The 18,940-nt window shown below is 64.2% G+C and overlaps 1 protein-coding gene and 1 long non-coding RNA gene across 3 annotated transcripts; one reads left to right on the top strand and one right to left on the bottom strand.

Moving 5' to 3' along the window:
- Nucleotides 1-394: 394 nt before the first annotated feature.
- Plin3 (perilipin 3) lies at nucleotides 395-13,438 on the bottom strand. Of its 2 annotated transcripts, none has more exons than XM_076872041.2 (8): nucleotides 13,391-13,438; nucleotides 11,613-11,701; nucleotides 10,058-10,256; nucleotides 9,866-9,948; nucleotides 6,902-7,199; nucleotides 4,365-4,564; nucleotides 3,135-3,266; nucleotides 395-1,076 (listed from the first exon to the last, which is right to left on the bottom strand). In XM_076872041.2, the coding sequence occupies exons 2-8, from the start codon at nucleotides 11,682-11,684 to the stop codon at nucleotides 663-665; spliced, it is 1,398 nt and encodes a 465-aa protein (XP_076728156.1). In that variant the 5' UTR covers nucleotides 11,685-11,701; nucleotides 13,391-13,438; the 3' UTR covers nucleotides 395-662. The 2 variants fall into 2 exon arrangements, with proteins under 2 accessions (XP_076728156.1, XP_076728165.1); XM_076872050.2 differs by having other exon boundaries at nucleotides 11,613-11,689; nucleotides 13,391-13,434.
- A 145-nt stretch (nucleotides 13,439-13,583) lies between these two features.
- On the top strand, nucleotides 13,584-15,899 carry LOC143411312 (uncharacterized). Its single transcript, XR_013092857.2, has 3 exons — nucleotides 13,584-13,692; nucleotides 14,649-14,732; nucleotides 15,785-15,899. It is a non-coding gene; the product is annotated as an uncharacterized LOC143411312 (long non-coding RNA).
- Nucleotides 15,900-18,940: the final 3,041 nt, after the last annotated feature.

The following is an 18,940-nucleotide window of genomic DNA, read 5'->3' as shown; positions in this document are numbered from 1 at the left end:
AGACCCAGCCTCACTCAGGAGACCCTGCCTCCCCAGGAGACCCGGCCTCACCCAGGAGACCCGGCCTCCCCAGGAGACCCAGCCTCCAGGAATAGGAGCCACACGTCTGTCATTTAGAAAGGACCCAGCCCGGGGCGGGAGTGGAGGCTTAGCGGGGCAGCGCTCGCCTGGCACGTGTGGGTGCCCCCTCACACGACATAAAATAAAGGTGCGTGTCCACCTAGGACTGAGGGCAGACCAGACAAAGGGCTGGGACAGCTCAGGGGCAGAGCAGCTGCCCAGCACGGGCCCCGGGCTCCATCCCAGCTGCGCAGAGATGACAGACAGACAGACAGAGAAGTAGGTAAGTGACGTGGCCCAAGGCCTCCGCGGGGCAGAGGAACACGCGGACACGCTCGTTCTGTGGGCGCGTTTATTAAGGCGATGGCGGAGCTGCCTCAGGCCCTCCTGGTCCGCAACAGGCGGGGGCCGGGGGCCAGCTCTCAGACCAAGTCCAAGGCCACTTAGGAGCGCCCGGGACGGGGCCTTGGTGGAGGAAAGGGCGACCTGTGACAGCTAAGGTAACAATCGATTCTTACTGAAGGAAAAGGAAATTTTTTGGAAATTTCTAGAAAAATTTTTTGGCTGGAAACGTCACCTGTGGCGTGAGGCCTGAGCAGGCGTCAGTGGCCAGGGGCAGGCTCCACGCTGCTGGGCCCCTCGGGCGGGGGGGCAGCGCCAGCCTCGCTTCCTCCCGGGCCGCCCTCTGGGGCCCTCTCTGTGATCCCCGGGGCGAAGGGCCCCACCAGCCACGTGACGGGGGTGCTCCGGGCCACGAACTCCACCGTGCGGTCCAGGGCCTCTCGGGCCTTTGCCACCTGCTCACGGCTCTGCATCAGGATGCTGCCGGACAGGTCCTGGAAGGAGTGGATGCCGGCAAAGGTGGACTGGAGGTCCTCCACCTGGCGGCGGGCCTGCTGCACCTGGTCCTTCACCTGGGTGGGCAGCCCCTGGATGCTGGACGCCAGGGAGGCACAGGTGGTCTGCAGCTGCTGGGTGATGCCCCGGAACATGGTGAGCGCCTGCAACTCCACCTGCTGAGAGGACAGCGAGGACCATCAGGACCGTTGGCTGGCTGGGTACGGTGGCACACACCTGATCCCAGAAACTGGGGAGGCTGGGACAGGAGGATCATAGGGAGGAGGCCAGCCTCAGCAAGACCCTATCTCAAAATAAAACATCAAAAATGGGGGGAGGGCTGGAGACGTGGCTCAGTGGTTAAGCAGACCTGGGCTCGACTCTTGGTACCAATAAATAAATAAGTAAATAAAAAGGGCTGAGCGTGCAGAGTGCAGGATCACGGCTGGACCCGCCCCAATGCCAACACAGCACTAGCGCTCTGGGAAGGTGGGCGGCGCTGGGAGCAGAGGACAAGGGCGCTGAGCGGCCGGGCTCGTGGGGGATGCCGGCAAACCCCAGGCCTGGTCAGCGGAAGTGCTGCATTTCCTGGGGCCACGGCCAGCCTCGCGGGGGGGCACCCCACCCACAAGAGGTGGGGGCAGGGCCGGAGGGGACCTCCTGCTGCGGCACGTGCCTGCCAGGCGCAAGGCCCTGGTCCACCCCAGCCCCAAATAAAAACAGAAAAGAAAAAGGTGACCCAGGAGTGGCCCCAGGACGGGCAGCTCGTCTGCGCACGCTCGGATGGTTCCCGTGGGCTCCATGGCTGCGCATCCGGCCACCCGCAGGACAGAACAGCGTCCCAACAGGTTTCCTGTGCCTGGACAGGCTGTTTACTCTTGTTATCTCCCCCAAATGACATGGTGGTGGCAATCCCTTGTCCAGCACTGACCCCGGCCCGTCTACCTGAGCCACCTAAAGCCGACCTGAGCGTGAGGTGGTGGGTGTCTTCTACCAAACACGGCACCATCCCAGAAGTGCTAGAGCATCTGCGGTTCTGGGTCAGGACCAGGACCAGGACCAGCCCCGGGAGACTGAGGAACGACCGTGAGTGACCAGGGGAAGTGCCAGCTGCAGGAGTGGTGGGCACACTTGACCCGGCACACCTGGAGCGTCCTTGGCCATGAGCAGGAGCCAGGTGACAGCTGAGTGTGGGGGACACGAGGACCTGGTGCTCAGCGCGAGCCAGACCTGCAGGCCACAGGGTGGGACTGGTGAGTCCCCTGGTAGGAGAGCTCAGAGGCAGGACGTGGGCTCAGGGGTACCGGGCTGGGCAGGACGGTCACTGCTCACGGGGACAGGGCTACCTTATGGGGTGATGGAATGTGTAAGAGCAGACAGTGACGGTGGCTGCGGGCTGGGTCACCCGCTAGACACGCGTGCGCTCTAGACGCGCATTCGGTGCGCGTCTCAGTCTCAGGCAGCTCGTTACAGATGCCAGGCAGAGTCCTGGGAGGCCTCTGGGCAGGAGCCACCAGGAGAGTCAGTCAGGTCACCGAGAACCCGTCCGGCAGGGGACAAGAGTGGCCAGGGGACTGTGCCTGTGGCCTCGGCAGCTAGGGCCTGGACTTGGACCTGGGGACGGTGTGACCTGGGAGACGAGATCTGCTTTGCTCATCTGAGAAACCGTTTCCTAGTTGCCGCGTCCGGCACTGGGGCACGGGGACAGTCCTAGGCGGTCCAGGTGGACGACGAGAGCTCTGATCACAAAGCACGTGACAGCTCCACGCGTTCAGTCTTCTCTTTGGTATCTAAGGACGTCCACCACGTCTCTCCGTCAGGGGGCCACACGCTGCCCTTCAGTCTGTTTGCATGAGGCACGACCACGGCCTCTAATTCCAGAACATTCTACCTCTGCAAAAGGAAGGCCGTCCCCACGACAGCCCTGTCCCTGCCGGGGTCCTGCCTCTGCACTCTCCTGTCACTGCGGTCACTCTGTGTGGCCTTGTGTGTCTCATCCTGAGCACCAGGTCCTCAGGTCCAACCCCACTGCAGCGTGTCACCTGGCTCCTGCTGGTGGCCGAGGGACAGCGTGGACGGGGCACCTCCCATGGATCTGCCCACGGGCACGGGGCCGGCTCTGCTCCGCGGCACTGTGAGCTGGGCAGGTGTGACCATGCACACCGGAGCTCAAGCCCGCGACCTGGTCCTAAGGAAGGTCCCACGTGCTGGGCCCCGGCACCCGGGCCGCCCGGTACCTCTGGCTTGGCTGGGTCCCTCTCGGGGCCCTGCGGCCCCTGCTCCTTCTGGCTCCAGCTGAGCCACATCTGGTGCAGCCTCTCCTGGCCCTCCACGAGCTTCGGGTCCACGCCCTGCTTGATGCTCTGCATCTGCAGGAGAGAGCAGGTGAGGGGAGGACCCTGCCACGCCCCCGCACGGCCCTGCATCGCGGCGTCACACAGGCCAGCACAGGGGACAAGAGGGTGCCCCGGGACCCTCTGCTCCCATCTGATCTATGGGATGGTCTGGAGGGGGGGTCGGAGGCCATTTCTATGGCACAGGGCCTCTGAGACTTCAGTGTGAGCATCAACCCCCTTTTGTGTCCCGTGTGGTCAGGGGCAGCCGAGAAAGTGGCCTCACGTGCTCTGTGGTGACTCAAACCCATCTACTCTGTCCCTTGCAGCCAGACATGGCCTTGGCCACGGACTGGCTTTGGTGGCTGGGGCGTGACAGCACAGGAAGCACTGCGTGCAACACTACTCAGTCGGGAGAAGGGACAGTATGACACCTGGCCCGAGGTAGAGGGACCTTGAGGATATGACGCTAAAACCACTCACAAAAGGACACACGGGGTCCACCCCCAGGAGGTCCCTGGAATCCAGAGCCAGAAGCCGCGTGGTGACAGCTGGGCTGGGAGGGACAGGAGCTTTACTGGGGACTGAGAGCCGGGCACCCAGCGGATGGCCAGGCTGATGGACTGCGCACCCTGACATGGAGACGGTGGGGTGGGCTGCGTCTGTGGGGCCTCCCATGATTCTGTCCCTCTGTGCTGGGGGTGGCCCTAGGACCGCCCACGTGCTGGGGAAGTGCGCCGGCCTGACAGCACCTAAAGGCCAGGTCCACTGGGCGCTGCGCCCGGGACCCCAGGCTGGTGCCATGGAAAGCAACTCGGCCACCGGCTGGAGGAGGGTGCGTTGAGGCCCAGAGCCAGCCACCCGGTCAGGCTGCACTGTCCCCCGAATTCACACGCTGAAGCCCAGAGCCCCAGAACCCAAGAAGGGGCTGGGCTTGGAGGTGGGTCTTTACAGAGGGTGACGGTGACGGTGACAGGAGACAGACATCTGGCCGCCTGGACACAACAGAACCTCCTAAGAGGAGACTGGGACAGATGCCCACGGAGGGCGACCAGAGAGGACAGAGAAGATGGCCTGGGGAAGCGCCAGCCCGGCGCACCCAGCCCCGCCCGCCGCCCCATCCGGCGCACTCACCAGGCTGAGCGCCTGCGCCAGCTGCTGCAGCCCGTCCTGGGCCCGCTGCCGGGTGCTGCGCAGCTTGCTCAGGGAGTGCTCGTAGGCGCGCTGCCGCAGCCGCTCCGACAGCGAGCCCAGCCGCACGAAGTAGCTCTGCTCCTGCCGCTGCTGCTGCACCGAGGCCACGTCGAAGCCCTCCAGGGAGGTGGCGATGCGCGCTGCGGGCAGAGGGGCCTTGGTGAGGCGGAGGGCAACCGCCCAGTGCCACAGACCACCCGGCGCTGGCCAGGCCCTGGGATGCAGGCCTCGGCCTCCACTGCCCACCGGCCTCCACTGCCCCACCTGCGCAGGGGAAGAAGGGGTCCCTACACCCAGCGGGACTGAGGCCCCACGCTGGGCCCTCGGGCAGGTCTGCCCACCTCTGGCTTCATGGACTCCCTAAGGCGCGGAGGAGTTCTCCGCAGTACACGGGTCCCCAGGACCCCGGGTATCCAATCCCCGGATGTGTGTTGTGTGGCTCAGCGTCTGCACAGCCATCTGCACAGCCTCCGCAGAGGTGCATCGCCACGGGGTGCTCAGGCCGACTCCGTGGTGCCGACAGGCGGTGTCATTGCGGGAACAAGGACAAGAACATCCCCCACATGGCCTCTCCAGCACAGAGGGGGCCGGGCTGCAGGAGCACGCGGGTCATGGCGGCCGGCCCCAGGAGCGGCCAGGGCTTTGCCCCTTACATTTTAACAACCCGGATGGGCTGGCACTCCGTGGTGGAGCCCTCACTTAGCATGTGCGAGGCCCTGGGGTCGATCCTCAGCACCACATAAAAGTAAATAAATAAAGGTATTATGTCCACCTACAACCAAAAAATTAATATTAAAAAAAATCAAGGCATGCTGTCCAACTATTAAAAAAGGGTGGGGGGCTTGGGTGCAGCTCGGGGGTACAGGGCCCCTGGGTTTGATCCCGAGTTCTGGAAAAAGACAAAGCAATACACCCCCACACACATAGATGTGGACCTATGTGTGGATGAAAAACTAAAAATAAGTATGAAACAGAAACAAAGGTAGCCAGCACGTGGGCCCCCTGTGTCCCGAGGGAGGGCGGCCCACCGTGGCACCAAGGCAGGTTGCAAACACAAACTCCCCAGTGGAGGTCCGGGAGCCCCGCCAGGAGCTGTGCCCTCCGGCTGAAAGCAGCTTTGTTTCCTGGGCCTGTGGTGCCAGGGAAAGACAGTGGCCTGGCACCAGGAAGCGCCCTGGGCTGAGGGGGAGGAGATGCGGCTCCCACTGCCACAGCTCAGGCCACCTGGAGCCATGAGACGGCATCTGAGCCCCTGAGCAGGACTCAGGAGCCCCCAGGAGAAGAGCCACCACCTGCTGATTTAAGACCTGCGACCCTGCCTCCTGCCCAGGCCACCACGGGCACGGCCTCTGAGCCTCTGCACTCGCCCACACAGGACCTTGGGCTGGCTGCTGCTGCACCAGGCGGGCCGCTCCCTCCTGCCTCCAGGGGTAACCAAGGCCCCTCCCCGCCAGGCCTCTGCTCTGAGCTGACCCTCTCCCCCACTGCGCCCAGCTCCTCCACACCCTGTCCCTCCGCTCCAGAGGTGGGGCACTGCACGTCCCCAAGTCCAGATGGGGCCTGGCTCCAGGTGCTGAGATCCTTGAATAAAATCACCCACAGAGGGTGCAGCTGGGGGTGGAGCGCCTGCCTGGCCTGCCCAAGCCCTGGCTTCCATCCCCAGCACCACAAAGAAAACAGATCCTAGAGAGCGTCCCTACTATGGCCACACCTGTAACCCCAGCAGCTCAGGAGGCTGAGGCGGGGGATCCCAAGTCTGAGGCCAGCCTGGGCAAATTAATGAGGCTCTCAGCAACTTAGCGAGATCCTGTCTCAAAATAAAAGAATGAAGAGGGCTGGATGTGGCTCCTGGTGAGCCCCCTGGGCTCAGTCCCTGGTTCCAAAACACAAACCCCTCCCCCAGGCGTCTCCTGCTCACTGGAGCGTCCATCCAGGGCTGGGGAGGCTCAGCCCGCCACAGGCGAGGCCCTGGCTCCGTCCCCAGCACCACGACTGTACCCCAGGCTCTGGGCACCCAGCAGTGTATACAGCAGTGGTCAGAATTCTGCCCGCCCAGAGGGCACGGTCTGGGTCAAAGTTGAAGAGGAAAGATGGGGCGGGGCCGGGCAGGCACGCGGAGGTGGACCTCAGCTGGGGCCAGAGGGATGCAGGGAGCGGCCTGTCAGGGCCACGGAAGCAGAGGGAACAGGCCTGGAGCCAGGCGGGGAGCTCGTGTGGCTGCAGCAGATGGAGCAGGGGGCAGGGAGGGGATGGGACGTGTCATGCAGATGCCACAGGGAGGACTTGAGCTTTGACCCCAAGGGAAGTGGGAGCCACAGAGGGCTGTGGGCAGGGGGAGGGCCTGACTCAGGTGCTCACGCTGCCCTCTGGTGGCTGCTGCAGGGAAGGCAGAGGTGAGCCCAGGTGGCAGCAGGTGACAGACTCCAGGAGACTGAGAGGCAGTGCTGAGGAGGGTTCCAGGCCCCGGCCACACTCACCCAGCTCCTCATCCGTCATGGGCAGGTGGTTGTCCATCCATTCTTCTGACCTGCAGAGCATCGTGTCCACCCCGCTCATCACCATCTGTCCCACGCGGGAGCCCATGACCGAGTGGACACCACTGGTCACCATGGACTTGGTCATGTCCACACCACTCTGCACAGCCCCACGGGTCACGTCCACTGCCCCCGACACTCGGGTGGCCACAGCATCCTTGGCACTGGACACGGTGTCGGACACCATTTCCCGGGCCCCAGACACCCTGGACGATAAGAGTTCCTTGGTTTCCGCCAGGACCTAGGGGACAGGCCAACGTCAGCGTCCCTCCGCCCACACGGCGGTCAAGTGTCTCCACTCCCCGGAGGGCGGGGGGCAGGGCACCCAGGGCTCAGAGCCCTGTGCTAAGACCCAGCGCCCACAGGAGCCAGGTCATCCAGCCAACCGGACAGCACAAGGTGCAGGTGGCCCCTCCTGCAGGAGCGGAGGCCAGGAGTGGCCAGGCTGCCTGTGCCAAGGGCAGAACTTGGCTGGACCCTGGCAGGGCTCGACGGGTTCAAGGGAAGGTAAGGTCAGCCACTCTCCACGGAGGGCTCAGATGGTGCTGCAGGGCCAGGGGGTGGCTCTGTCCCCCGGGCAGAGAAAGCAGCTGTGGGTGAGTGATGGTTGTGGCCACGTGCCAATAAAACTTTATTGTCCACAGCAGGCCAAGGGCCAGGTCCTGCCCAGGGCTCACCTCTGACTAGACACGGGCCGGGGGGGACTGCTTCTCAGGGCCTGTTATCACCCTGGGGTGCTGGGCGGAACCCAGGGCTGCCACCTGCTAGGCCCACGCTCCACCACAGAGCTGCACCCCGCCCCGTGCCCGCCTCCGGTCACTGCCCCTCTCCTGGCCTCCTGGCCTCCGAGAGTCAGGCATTTAGCAGGGAGGGCTGATGGAGAGGCCCAGCCTCGGCCGTGCTAACTGAGCGCACAGTTCTCAGGGGAGTTCTGTGCCCAGTTCACATGCCAGCACTGGCCACAAGCCTGCCCCAGGGACTGGAGAAAGTGACCACTCCCCAGAGGAAAATCCATCTCGGGGGGCCCCCAGCAGGGAGAGGGCCGTCCTCTGGGAGCAGCTGCTGTGTTGAGTGACCTTGGAGAACTTGACCCTGTTCTTGTCCCTTCTATAAACAGAAGGCGCACTGGCCCTGAGGAATGGCCAGAGGAATGCTGCTATCAGTGGGAGGGACAGTGCCAGCATCCGCCTGGGACAGGCCCCCAGGCCTGCCACGGTGCTGGGCCTCGGCAGCTCCCATGCTCCGCAAGCCAGGCCTGGCAAGGGCATAGGGTCTGTATACAGCAGGTGCTCAGCAGGCAGCAGACGGATACACTGCATGTATACACAGGTAGTCACAGTGGAGGGTCTCAGGAAGCTGGGTGGGGGGCTGGCCCCAGGGAAGACGCAGGCCAGGCATGCCAAGGGTACAAGGGACGGGGGCGAAGGGCAGCGCCAGGTTTCACGCTATACGAAGTGTTTGGAGGTTTTTGGCACCGGCTTGAACCCAGGGGCGCTGAACCACTGAGCCACGACCCCAGGGCCTCACCGAGTTGCTTAGCACCTCGCCCTCGCTGAGGCTGGCCTTGAACTCACGATCCTCCTGCCTCAGCCTCCTGAGCTGCTGGGATTATGAATGTGACTGTACCCAAATGTTCACAGGTGCCCAAGAGCCAAGAGGTGACACCCAGGGCTGTCCACAGAAGGATGGTGTCTGGTCATGGCAGGATGTTCCTTAGCCACGAAGGACACACTGACCCCTGCTGCAGGTGCATGAATCTAGGGACCTGGTGCTCGGTGAGAGCCAGACACCCAGGCTACAGCGTGTGTCCAGTGACAGCGGAGTCCAGGACAGGGGAGCCCAGAGACGGACGTGGCCCCACGGGTGCAGGGCAGGGTGTTTGGTGGGAAAGTCAGCGAGTGACTTCTAAGGGACATGGGGTCTCTAGGGGGACGAAAGTGTTCTGAGGTCAAGGGTGACGGCTGCACACAAGCGTCTGACGCTAGGGCACTGTGTCCAGTGGGGGGGTCAAGTGGCCTCATCTAGTTGCATCTCAGAAAAGCTGCTGAGCATGAAAAGTCCACACTGCCGCGGATTGAACGGCCCACCCTGGGGGCCACCAGTAGCCACACGTCACTGAACAGGCAGTTAAGATCAGGAATTCGGGCTGGGGCGGTGGCTCCGTGGCAGAGCGCTTGCCTGGCATGTGTGAGGCCCTGGCTGGAGCCTCAGCGCCACGTACCATGAATTAGACACAGGCGTTGTGTCCGCCTGCAACTAAACCTGTGTCTTAAAAATCAGGAAAGTCACATTCGAAGGGCTCAGTGGGTGTGCGGCTGGCGGTTTCTGCGACGGACGGCAGCGGCAGAATGGACGCACCAAGTCTGCTGGCCGCTGGGGACGGGGAGGATCTCCTCTAAGTGGAAGAGAAGGCCCCTGGGGACCTGAGGCTTGAAAATGTGCCCAGGGGAGCCGGGCTCAGCGGCCACACCTGTCATCCCAGCAGCTCAGGAGGCTGAGGCAGCAGGATCGCGAGTTGAAGGCCAGCCTCAGCGACTTAGCGAGGCCCTAAGAAACTCAGTGAGAACCTCAGCGGAACGCCCCAGGTTCAGTCCTGGTCCCCCTTACCACGCAAAAGAAAGAAGACGTGCAAAGATCCCGGGGTAGGACGCGGACGGGCGTGTTCGTTCTCTCTGCCTCCCCCATCAAGCACCCCTTCCTGAGGCCAAGCGCTCCGTTCCCATCATTACGTCCCCCAATCTCAACTGTGCCCTGTACCCCGAGGTGTGACAGTCCCGAAGAAGGACAGAGGCCGACGTGGCTGGGGCAAAGCAGTGACCTGGGTGGCTTTTGCTCTGGGCAAAGTGGGGGTCGTGGGGTCTTGACTCCCGTCTCCGCCCAGGGCGCCCGCCGCACACGCAGCCTCACCTTCTCCGTGGGCTGCTGCAGGACGGGCAGACTGTCCTCCAGCCTGTCCAGGCCCCTGTGTGCGTACTCGCTGGCCGACGCAACTGGAGGAGGACAAAACAGAGTCAGACTGTCACTGCTGCTGGGGGCCCGGAGGTTTGGGGGGCCGGGAGCCAGAGTGGACAGGAGTGGACATTCTCGGGTGTCACTCACTCTGGGGCTCCAGCTTGGACAGGATGGGCTGGGCCCCGCTGACCGCGGCCGCAGTGAGGGTCTTGATGCCTTTCTCTGCCGTGTCACAGACGGTCTTGACGTGGGGGTGGCTCTCCTTGGTGGAGGCGTAGGCGGCCGACACCAAGTCACAGGTGGAGCTGATGAGGGGCATGCTGGCCACCCGGTCCACCACGCTGGGCTGTGGGGTGAGGGACCGCTCAGGGCTTGGCGGAGGGAGGCGGGGACAGAACGCAGGACTAGAAGCTGGCCCGCCCTCCTGCACCCAGCACCCCACAGCCAGGATCCGGGAGCTTCTGCCAGCTCCTCCTGTGGATTCCTTTAGCGCGACTGCGCCCCCAGCCACGCCCAGGAAGTGACAAGGCAGGAGGCCCACTGTCCCTGTCCTGCAGTGGATGTCAACCAGGGTGTTCACCCTTGGCGGCCCACCCCTCTCCGTCCCTGAACTTGCTCCTGGGGTGGCTGAAGGCCGAGCACTAAGACGGTGCGGCCTTCGTGCGTCACCCTAGGTGACTTTACTTGTGGTACAGAGATTGAACGCAGGGCGCCCGGGCGACGTCCCCGACCGTTTGGGGTTTTTATTTTGAGACCCAGGCTGGTCCTGCTAGAGCCCCCCAAGAGCTGGGACTACAGACGTGGGCCACTGGGCCCGGCTATTCGTCATGTCAAGTGCCCAGTCCAGGGACATTAAGCATGGTTACCGTGTGTGTAGCTGTCCCCACTGTCCACCTCCAGGACCTCTGTCTCCCCAAGCGGAGGGTCTGCCCACTCAAGCGGCCTCCCCACTCCCAGCGCACCCCACCTCACAGCTTCCTATTTCTGGATCTGAGAGTCTGGGGAGCCCGTGGGTGGGTCCTGCAGCATGTCCCTGCACCGCGCCGCAGGCCCGTCGAGCAGCATGTGCAGAGCTTCAGGCCCTGAGAGCCGAGTGGCGCCCGGCGGCCTGGCTTCATGGAGTCTCCTTGGCACACCACCATGCCGCCCCACCCCATAGCACTACGCTGCGCTGCTCTGGCTACAAGAACAGGGGACGGTGGGGACAATCGCACAACTCACAGAGCTGTGTTTACTACCTGGCCCTCGACAGAGGGCGGCTGACCTCGGACCAAGCCAAAGGCACAGTAAACGGCCACTAAGGGGGTGGGCAGGTGACACCACAGGGGCTTCTTGGGAGGGGACCTTTAGGCTAGGGCCTGAGCAAGGAGGGTGTTCAGGGAAGAATGTCCCACAGCTGCGCTCCAGCAGGGCGGCCACTGGCCACCTGCCTACTGAGACAATCAGGGCCCAGGGACAGTGCTTGCCAGGCACCTGCCGGGGGACCCCATCCTAGCAGGAGTGGTGGACAGGTCAGGGATCCACTTTCAAGGGAACCTTCCAGAGGGGGCAGTTTGGCTGGGGGAGGGGCAGAGAGCCTCAAATGGTGCCCCCAGGGTCCCCCCAGAGAACCAGGTTCCCTACAGTCCAGGACCCTGGGACAGCCCAGGACCCAGAGAGGCAGCACTGACCTCAGGAGCCCCACCCTCCGGGCCCTGCTCACCTGTTGCTCTGGTCCTTCTGCAGGCACCTGGGTGTCAGAGTCCGCCTCCGTCCCCGAGCCGTGGGTAGACATGCTGTCTGCAGCAGGCACTGTGGTCAGAGCGGACGTCAGGGACAAGCCTCAGCCCCCGCCTGCACCCAGTCCTCATCACTCAGAGCAGGAGGTGGCCTGTGGGCCTCGGTCATCAGCAGCACTGTCAGCAGCCACCTGACCCATTTTTCTTTCTTTTTTTTTTTTTTTTTTTTGCTGGGGTGAACCCAGGGCCTCCACATGGGGCAAGTGCTGACCACTGAGCCGCACCCCTGACATTTCTGACAGCTCCCAGGGCCACCTTGAAAGGCAGCCCCTTTGAGGATTGCTGTGTCACCTGTGGTCCAGGGAGGTGGGTCTGGTCCAGAGCCTGTGGCCAGGGCAAACTGCCCACAGCTGCCAGTCTCAACAGCCTGAACCCAGAAGGCTCACTTCAGGGACAGTCCCGCACCTGCTCTGCCACTTGGCCAGAGTGAGTGTGCCTGTGCACACCCTCCAGGCTCACGGGTATCGTTAATGGGTTTCGAATAGTGCAAAATGCCCTGCTTGCTTCGCACAGAAGCTCAGAGACAGGAAAATTAACGTGGCTACCTTTCAGGGAAGACGGAGGATCAGGTGGCTGGGCCGGGTGGGAGGTGCCTTCTGATTTTTGAGCCAGACAAATAGTAGCACCTCCATTTAAGGGCTGGGGGTGCAGTCCATGGTAGACACTTCGTCCATGCTCAGAGCCCTGGGCTCCATCCCCAGCACCCCCCCCCAAAAAAAAAAAAAAACAACAGATAAACTTTTTAAAACTGAAAGGCCACTCCTGGCCCCACTGCAGATCAATCAGGTCGGGCCAGGAGAGGACAGGGTCCCCAGGTGGGTCCAAGCACATGCACAGGTGGCACCTGAGCCACAGGTGTGCTGGGTTTTTATGGCCCAGGACCAACCAGATGGCCTCACTCGGGCTGGCTCTCAGAGGGCCAGCAAGTAACACCCCGTGGACACGGGCAGGGCGGGGGAGTGTCACGACCTGAATCCCCTGTTCTCCCTGAGTCCTGCTGAGGACTGGGCTGCTCCCTGGCCCCTCTTCCTTCCAGCCCTCCGGGAACTAGTTCCGGCAAGGGTGGCCACGACCGTCCTTGGGGGCAGTGTCCTGCCCGCCCGGGAGAGAGAGCTGGCTAGAGCTGTTGCAACCCCTCAACTCCAAACCCCACTTCCTCATCTCGGAAACTGCCGGAGGCCCACGGCAGAGGAGCTCCTGACCCAGACACAGGGCCGCTGCCTGGGCAGGCTCAAGAGTGGACTAAATTCCCAAGGACCGCGGCCCCAGCCCAGCACGGTCGCAGCCCCGGGCAGACAAGGCCTGCAGCACCCGGGACCCGCCGCCCGCTGCGGGGGAACCTGCCCTCGACCCGCCCCGCGAGCGGCGGCCAGGGGGAGTCGGGGCGGCCGCAGGTGGCAGCACCCTTTCAAGGCAGGGGGCCTCGCGAGGCCGGGGATCGCCTCCCGATGCCCGGCGTCCTGAAGACCCGGGGAGGAGGGCGGCGCCCCGGTGCCCGCGGCCCGGGCGGCTCCGAGACTGGCCCGCACTCCGCGTGGGCAAAGTCCGTCTTTCGGAGTCTGAGGGACGGGGGCGGACGCGGCCTGGCCCCCGCGGCCCCGGGAGCTCTTTCGCCCCCGGGGAGAAGCGCTGGGGCTCAGCCCGGGAGCGAGCGGGTTCCTGCCCCCGGCCGCGGCCCCCTCCCGGCGCGGCAGCTGCTCACCTCCTCCGCGGGGCGTCGGCGCGGCGGCCAGCACTCGGCCGCTCCCGGCTGGACGGCGGGCGGGGCGCGGCTCCACCCACCCGGGGGCGGGCCCCGGGGCCGCGAGGGCCAATCAGGGCGAGGCATCCCGCCCCGCCCCTGTCCCCGGCCCGCCCCCTCGCGGGGCTCGGCGGCGGCGGCCACTCGTGAGGTCCCCCAGGACTCCGCCCTGCTCCTGCAGCGGGGTGGCGCGCTGGTGCCACGCCGGACCCCGAAAAGGGGCACCCCCCTCGCCTGGGTCTCCATGAACTCAGCCCAGGCAGGTGAGTGCGACCCACGGCGCCCGCTGGGGTCCCGAGTCCCCAATTTCCCCGGAGGTCCCCAGCGATGGTTTGTGAGGTCCTCAGCTCTTGGTGGCCACGCCCTCCTCCCTGGGCGCCCGGGTGATGGCCGAGCGCAACGCGGCCGCTGAGCGACTTGAACTTCCGCGGTGAAGAGGCGCGGAGTTTGGTGCCTGCTCAGCCCCAATGGAGCCTCCCAGTTCTCCCAACGCTGTGTCCTCCCTTCGTTATCCCCGTTTTACAGATGAGATAAGGGAGGACCAGAGGCTGTCAGCCGCGGGCAGTGCAGGTCCAGCCCCCAGGCTCTCTGGCTCCTTGATCACCCACTTCCTGAAGCTGTGTCACTTGGATTCCCTGTCCCCCAGCTATTCCCTATCCTCACAGCTAGGCCCCGTGGTGCTCCCCTGAGGCAGGAGAATCTCCCGCCCCCCCCCTCCCCCGCCAGCTTCAGCAACTTCACCAGACACTCCACAACTTAGAGATATCCTGTCACAAAATGAAAATTTCAAAAAAGATCTGGGGACGTAGCTCAGTGGCAAAGCACCTTCACTGGGTCCAGTCCCCTTTACTCTGAACCAAGTCTGTGAACCAGGGCCCCAGGGCGGGTGGGAGGTCAGCACCCCTGCTGAGGGGAAGGCCACTGGGGGATCGGGAGGTCTCTGGGGTTTGAGAATGGAGAGGGTCCTGCTCCCTAGAGAAGAACCTGGAGTACCAGCTCCTCGTGCAGGGCCCTCAGTTGGCCACTCTGCTGCTCTGGGTGGGTCGCACGGGGCTTCTGGAGCGTCCAGAAAGAGCAGGGGAAGTGGGGGTGGGAGGCCCGCACTGTGGACAGGTCTGTGCAGCAGAACTTCTGTGGTGTTGGGGTGGAAGGTTGCAGGGTTCTGCACCTTGTGACTGTTGGACACCAAGACGCCGGCGTTTTCTTGCTTGTTCTGCAGTGCTGGGATGGCGCCCCGGCCTTGAGCACCCTGGGCCAGGGCAACCCCTGAGCCCCACCCAGCCTAGAACCAGAACTTCTCAATGTAAGTGACCGCCTGTGGCTAGTCCAGGCCAGTGACTGCCGCGCTGAGCTGGGGCAGGTCCAGATCTCCGGCTCCTTCATTCCTCCAGCCACATTCCTGGAACCTCTGTACTGGGGCCGGGGGCACAGTGGGGAAAACAGATTAAAAGCCCAGCCCTGGTGACACTCAGCGCCTAGTGGGAGACAGGACAATAAACCAGATAAGCCTGCGACCTAATCAGGAGTCAGGTGATAGTGAGTCCTATCTGGAAGGCAGGTGCAGGCATGGGATGGCAGGGGTGGTCAGGGGAGGCCTTTCCAGTCAAGGAAGTGAGGGGGCTGGAGAGACCCGGGGAAGAAAGGTGTGCCTGGGAGAGGGCAGTGCAAAGGCCCTGGGGCAGGTGGGGAGCTGGAGGGGCAGGAGGAGAGGAGGCAGGGAGGGCTTGTAGAGGTGGAGTGGCACCTTCTAGGTCTGGAGGCTCAAAGGTCACTGAGAGGCAGGCCTGGTAGCCTGGGGCTTTCCAGGGACTGAAGACCTCTGGTCTAGGGGACTGTGACCCGGTTAAGACTTGGAAAATACAGCCTGGCTGTCTTACCCCATCTTAGGATAGCGGCTGGGCCTCGCATGGTGGGAAAGGGGTGCAGCAGTGAGCCCTGCGTGGGGACTGATGGTGCAGGGCCAAGGGTGGGCTGGCCCTGGCCAGCAGCCTGGTCCACCTTCCGGGGTGCTCGCACCCCAGCCTCCCCACCAGCCCCTGCCCCCAGGGACTGGTCAAGGGCACCTGCTCCTGGCTTGTTTGAGGGTGGGGAGGGCAGGTCTCTGGCCCCCTCCTGACCGGAGGCCCTGCAGCCCCGCTGTGCCTGGGGGCGCGGGAGGCCCACTGCCTCTGAATTCCAGGCCGACGATCAGCGCATTCCGAGGCCTGAGTGTATCCCACAAAATATTGGGGATCTACTGACACGGAAATACTCATTTTCCATCTGAAATTCAGATGTCGCTGGTCACTGTTGTCATGTCTTCTGTTTTTCTTAGTGCCACGCGTGACAGTCCCCTCTGTCCTTTCCTCTGCTCAGGCCTACTCTTCTAGGAGGCTCCCTAAGGACACCTCCCGTCCTGGCGCAGTCCCGGGGCAGAGGTAAGAAACAACCGCTGCGATTTGATCACACTATTCTGCAGCTTGATCCTCTTGGATTCTTTGAACGAGGAAACAGGATCAGAGAGGCAGGTAACTTATGCAGCGTCCCACAGCGGAGCTCCACAGCCTAGGACTGAACCCGAGTTGTCTGACTTCGGTTCTGAGGTCCTCTCCTCTGGTCTCCTCCCCCACCCAACCCATTTCCCAAAGGCGGGCTTTAAAGTCTCCCCTGGGACTGAGAAGGGACAGGCAGGGGACGCTGTGCCACAAGGTGGCGCCTCTGTCCTGGAGGGTCCCTCCCAGGCCCAGGTGTCCTGTCTGCCCTCTGACCCTAGCACTGATCAGGCCCATCCTGAGACCTGCGGGGCAGGCTGTGACTCGCTGGCCAGTCCCTCAGAGTCCTCGGCTCCCCAGAGCCATGACCACACCTGCGGCTCTGGTGGGCCGCTCCACAGAGACGCCCAGTGAAGCTGCCTTCAGCAGGACACGCGGGAAATCAAAGTCTCCGAGAGGTGGGGAGGCGCACTGTGTGGGGTGGTGACCAGGAGACCACACAGGGCAGCAGACAGGAGGCCCAGGGAGGGCCAGGCAGTGCAGGGCTGGCTCCAGAGGCTCCAGGAGGGGCCACGGCTGGGCTCCTCCTAGAAAGGTGCAGGGCTGGGGCGAGGAGGGGGCGGAACAGCTCCTGTGAGAGCCCTGAGGCAGGGCTGAGCCTGTGGGGCTGAGCAGAGGAGCAGAGGGGGAGGGGAGGGGGAGGCCGGAGGGGACAGGGCGGCCAGAGGGGACAGGGCCGCCGTGCAGGGCCTGGGGGCATAAGGAGGACTTGACCTTGGTCTCCAGGGAGGTGGGAGCCCTGGGGAGCTCTGGGCCGAGGAGACCTGACTTGCCTTCAGGTCACTGCGGGTGGGCAGGGAACCTGGCGTCCCCGGAGTAGTGGGCAGAGCCCGGCGGGGCCTCCAGGTTTGGGGCCAGGAGGGGCTGGGAGGAACAGGGTGGGGCAGCAGGAGGTGACGAGGTGACGAAAGGCCTGGTCCGCAGGGGAGGGCCCATGCAGGGAGCGTGGACAGGCAGGCTGGGGCAGGCAGCAGGGCCGCCCGGGCAGTGACCCCACAGCAGAGCGAGTGTGGGGAGCCACGTCGGAGTCTGCTTCCCGGGGACATTGGGGACGCACTGGGGGTGACCCGGGTGCCTTACCCCTGAGCCACACCCGGCCCTTTTTATTTTTTATGTTGAGACTTAGTCTCAATAAGTCGCAGAGGCCAGCCTTGAACTCCTGATCCCCCTGCCTCAGGCTCCTGGGTACCTGGGGTGACAGGTGGCCAGGCCCGGCGCACAGTGAGGGCTTTTTACATAAGTAGGACCTGAGGACTCCGGAACCGCTATCCTCCTGTTTGGCTGCACAGCTGCTGCTTCATCCGGCCACCCAGCTGGCCCTGGCCCTTGGCTACCCCACCAGGTGGCTGCAGCTGCGGGGGGGCACTGGACCACTGTGGCCACCTCCGGCTCAGGCAGGAAGCCGGGGTCTTTTAACATGCAGGCCCTGGCCCCGCCCGCCTCCGGGCCTCTTGGCGCCAGCCGCCCGCTGCCCTCTGAGAGGCCTCTGTTGGCGGCTTGGGGGATGGGAGCAGCTCTGAGGCCCTCTTCCAGGGCAGGAGGGTCGCACTGGCTGGTCTCTGGGTAGCGCTCAGGTCACCCCAGGCCCTAGGAGAGGCCTGGGCAGCAGGAGGGCCTCCCCTGGCCACTGCCTCCCGTCTCCCAGCTCTGAGAGCGTCGCAGGCTCCTGGCCCTCTCTGGTGGCCTGGCCCTCTGGCAGTGGGCACATTTCCTTGAGAGAAGGCGCTGGAAGCCCAGAGGCAGCTGCCGGGAAGGAAGTCCCTGGGGCCGCAGCCACCCCCAGCACCCTGGCTCGGAGGAGCCTTGTCCATGGTGGCCTGGCCAGCGGCTCGGTGCAGGGTCCTCTAAGTGCCAGCGGCCAGTATGTGCCTGTCACGTTGGCGGGGAGGGAACAGGCCGTTCTTGGCTCACCAGCTGCCCCTTTGTCCCCAGGCGGAGGTGGGGGCTGTTGACCTGGCAAGCAGCCTCTCCCCCAGTTATTGAGGTGGAAATTGGGGGCACCTTGGCCCAGGGGTCTGGCCCCCCTCTTTGCAGCCTCCTGGCCTCCTGGGAAGGGTTATTTCTGGACTGTGGTGAGGAGGTCACCCCCTTGGGACTGGAATGCCGGAGGTGGCTGTGGTGGGTGGGGGGGACGTTCCCAGGGGGCGGGTCCTGTGGTGGCAGCTGCTGGCCCCTGCCTGTCCTGCGTCCCCGGGGAGCGGAGGTGCAGCTGCTGTGGGTGGCTGTGTTTCCCCAGGGAGGTTATCCTGGGGGGGGGCAAGGGACCAGCGGCCCCTCCTCCGGCAGGAAGTGGGGTGCCCAGCTGCGCTCTCCCGTTGGCCCACCTGGTGTGGCGGGCCCCCCCGCTGCCTCACAGGAAGTGTCCCCAACGCCTGCCTGCCCTCCTGGGCCACCGAGTCTCAGGCCTGGAGAGGTGGCAGCCATGGGAAGGGGCAGGGCCTGCTGCTGGGCTGCAGAGCTGGTCAGGACCTTTCAGAAGCCTCCGCCTGGGGCAGCGGCCATTTGTGTGCATTGGCCAACTCTAGTCAGTGGCTTCCGGGGGCAGCCACTGCCGCCTGGCCTCAGGGACAGGAACTGGCCCAGTCACCTGGCAGAACCGGGTCCCCTCAGACACAGGAGCACCACCAAGGCCTCTGAGCTGGGCCATCCTGCCCCTCCCCCGACACCTGGCCAGGCCTGGGGACCTCAGGACAGGTGGGAGCTCCTGCCTGGAGTGGGTGGAGGCCAGAAACAGGACCCCACCTGCCACCAGAGAAGGACCCGCGGGGGTCCAGCATGAGCCTTGCTCAGGCAGAGACGGTCACTGTCAAACACAGATGGGCGGTGCCAGCCGGGTCCAGCCTCGGCCAGCACCCTGTTCCCACCAAGCGGCGCGACCTGCTGTGAGCCGGGGTCGGTGACTGTGATCGCCGTGGGCGTAAGAAGTAAATCTAAAAAGTAAAAATAGATAGAGAGACAGATAGAATGAAATATGGGGCTG

The sequence above is a fragment of the Callospermophilus lateralis genome, chromosome 1, assembly GCF_048772815.1.
Source record: "Callospermophilus lateralis isolate mCalLat2 chromosome 1, mCalLat2.hap1, whole genome shotgun sequence".
NCBI classification, from domain to species: Eukaryota; Metazoa; Chordata; class Mammalia; order Rodentia; family Sciuridae; genus Callospermophilus; species Callospermophilus lateralis.
Note: the sequence above shows the minus strand (reverse complement) of the source record. Positions and strands in the feature narration are given on the sequence as shown.

Excerpts from the sequence above, each read along its gene's own strand:
- Plin3 (XM_076872041.2), bottom strand. The coding sequence starts at position 11,684 with ATGTCTACCCACGGCTCGGGGACGGAGGCGGACTCTGACACCCAGGTG. Across the intron at positions 9,949-10,057 it reads GTCCAAGCTGGAGCCCCAGA|TTGCGTCGGCCAGCGAGTAC; the intron begins GTGAGTGACACC and ends GTCCTCCTCCAG. Across the intron at positions 1,077-3,134 it reads GGGACCCAGCCAAGCCAGAG|CAGGTGGAGTTGCAGGCGCT; the intron begins GTACCGGGCGGC and ends CTGTCCTCTCAG.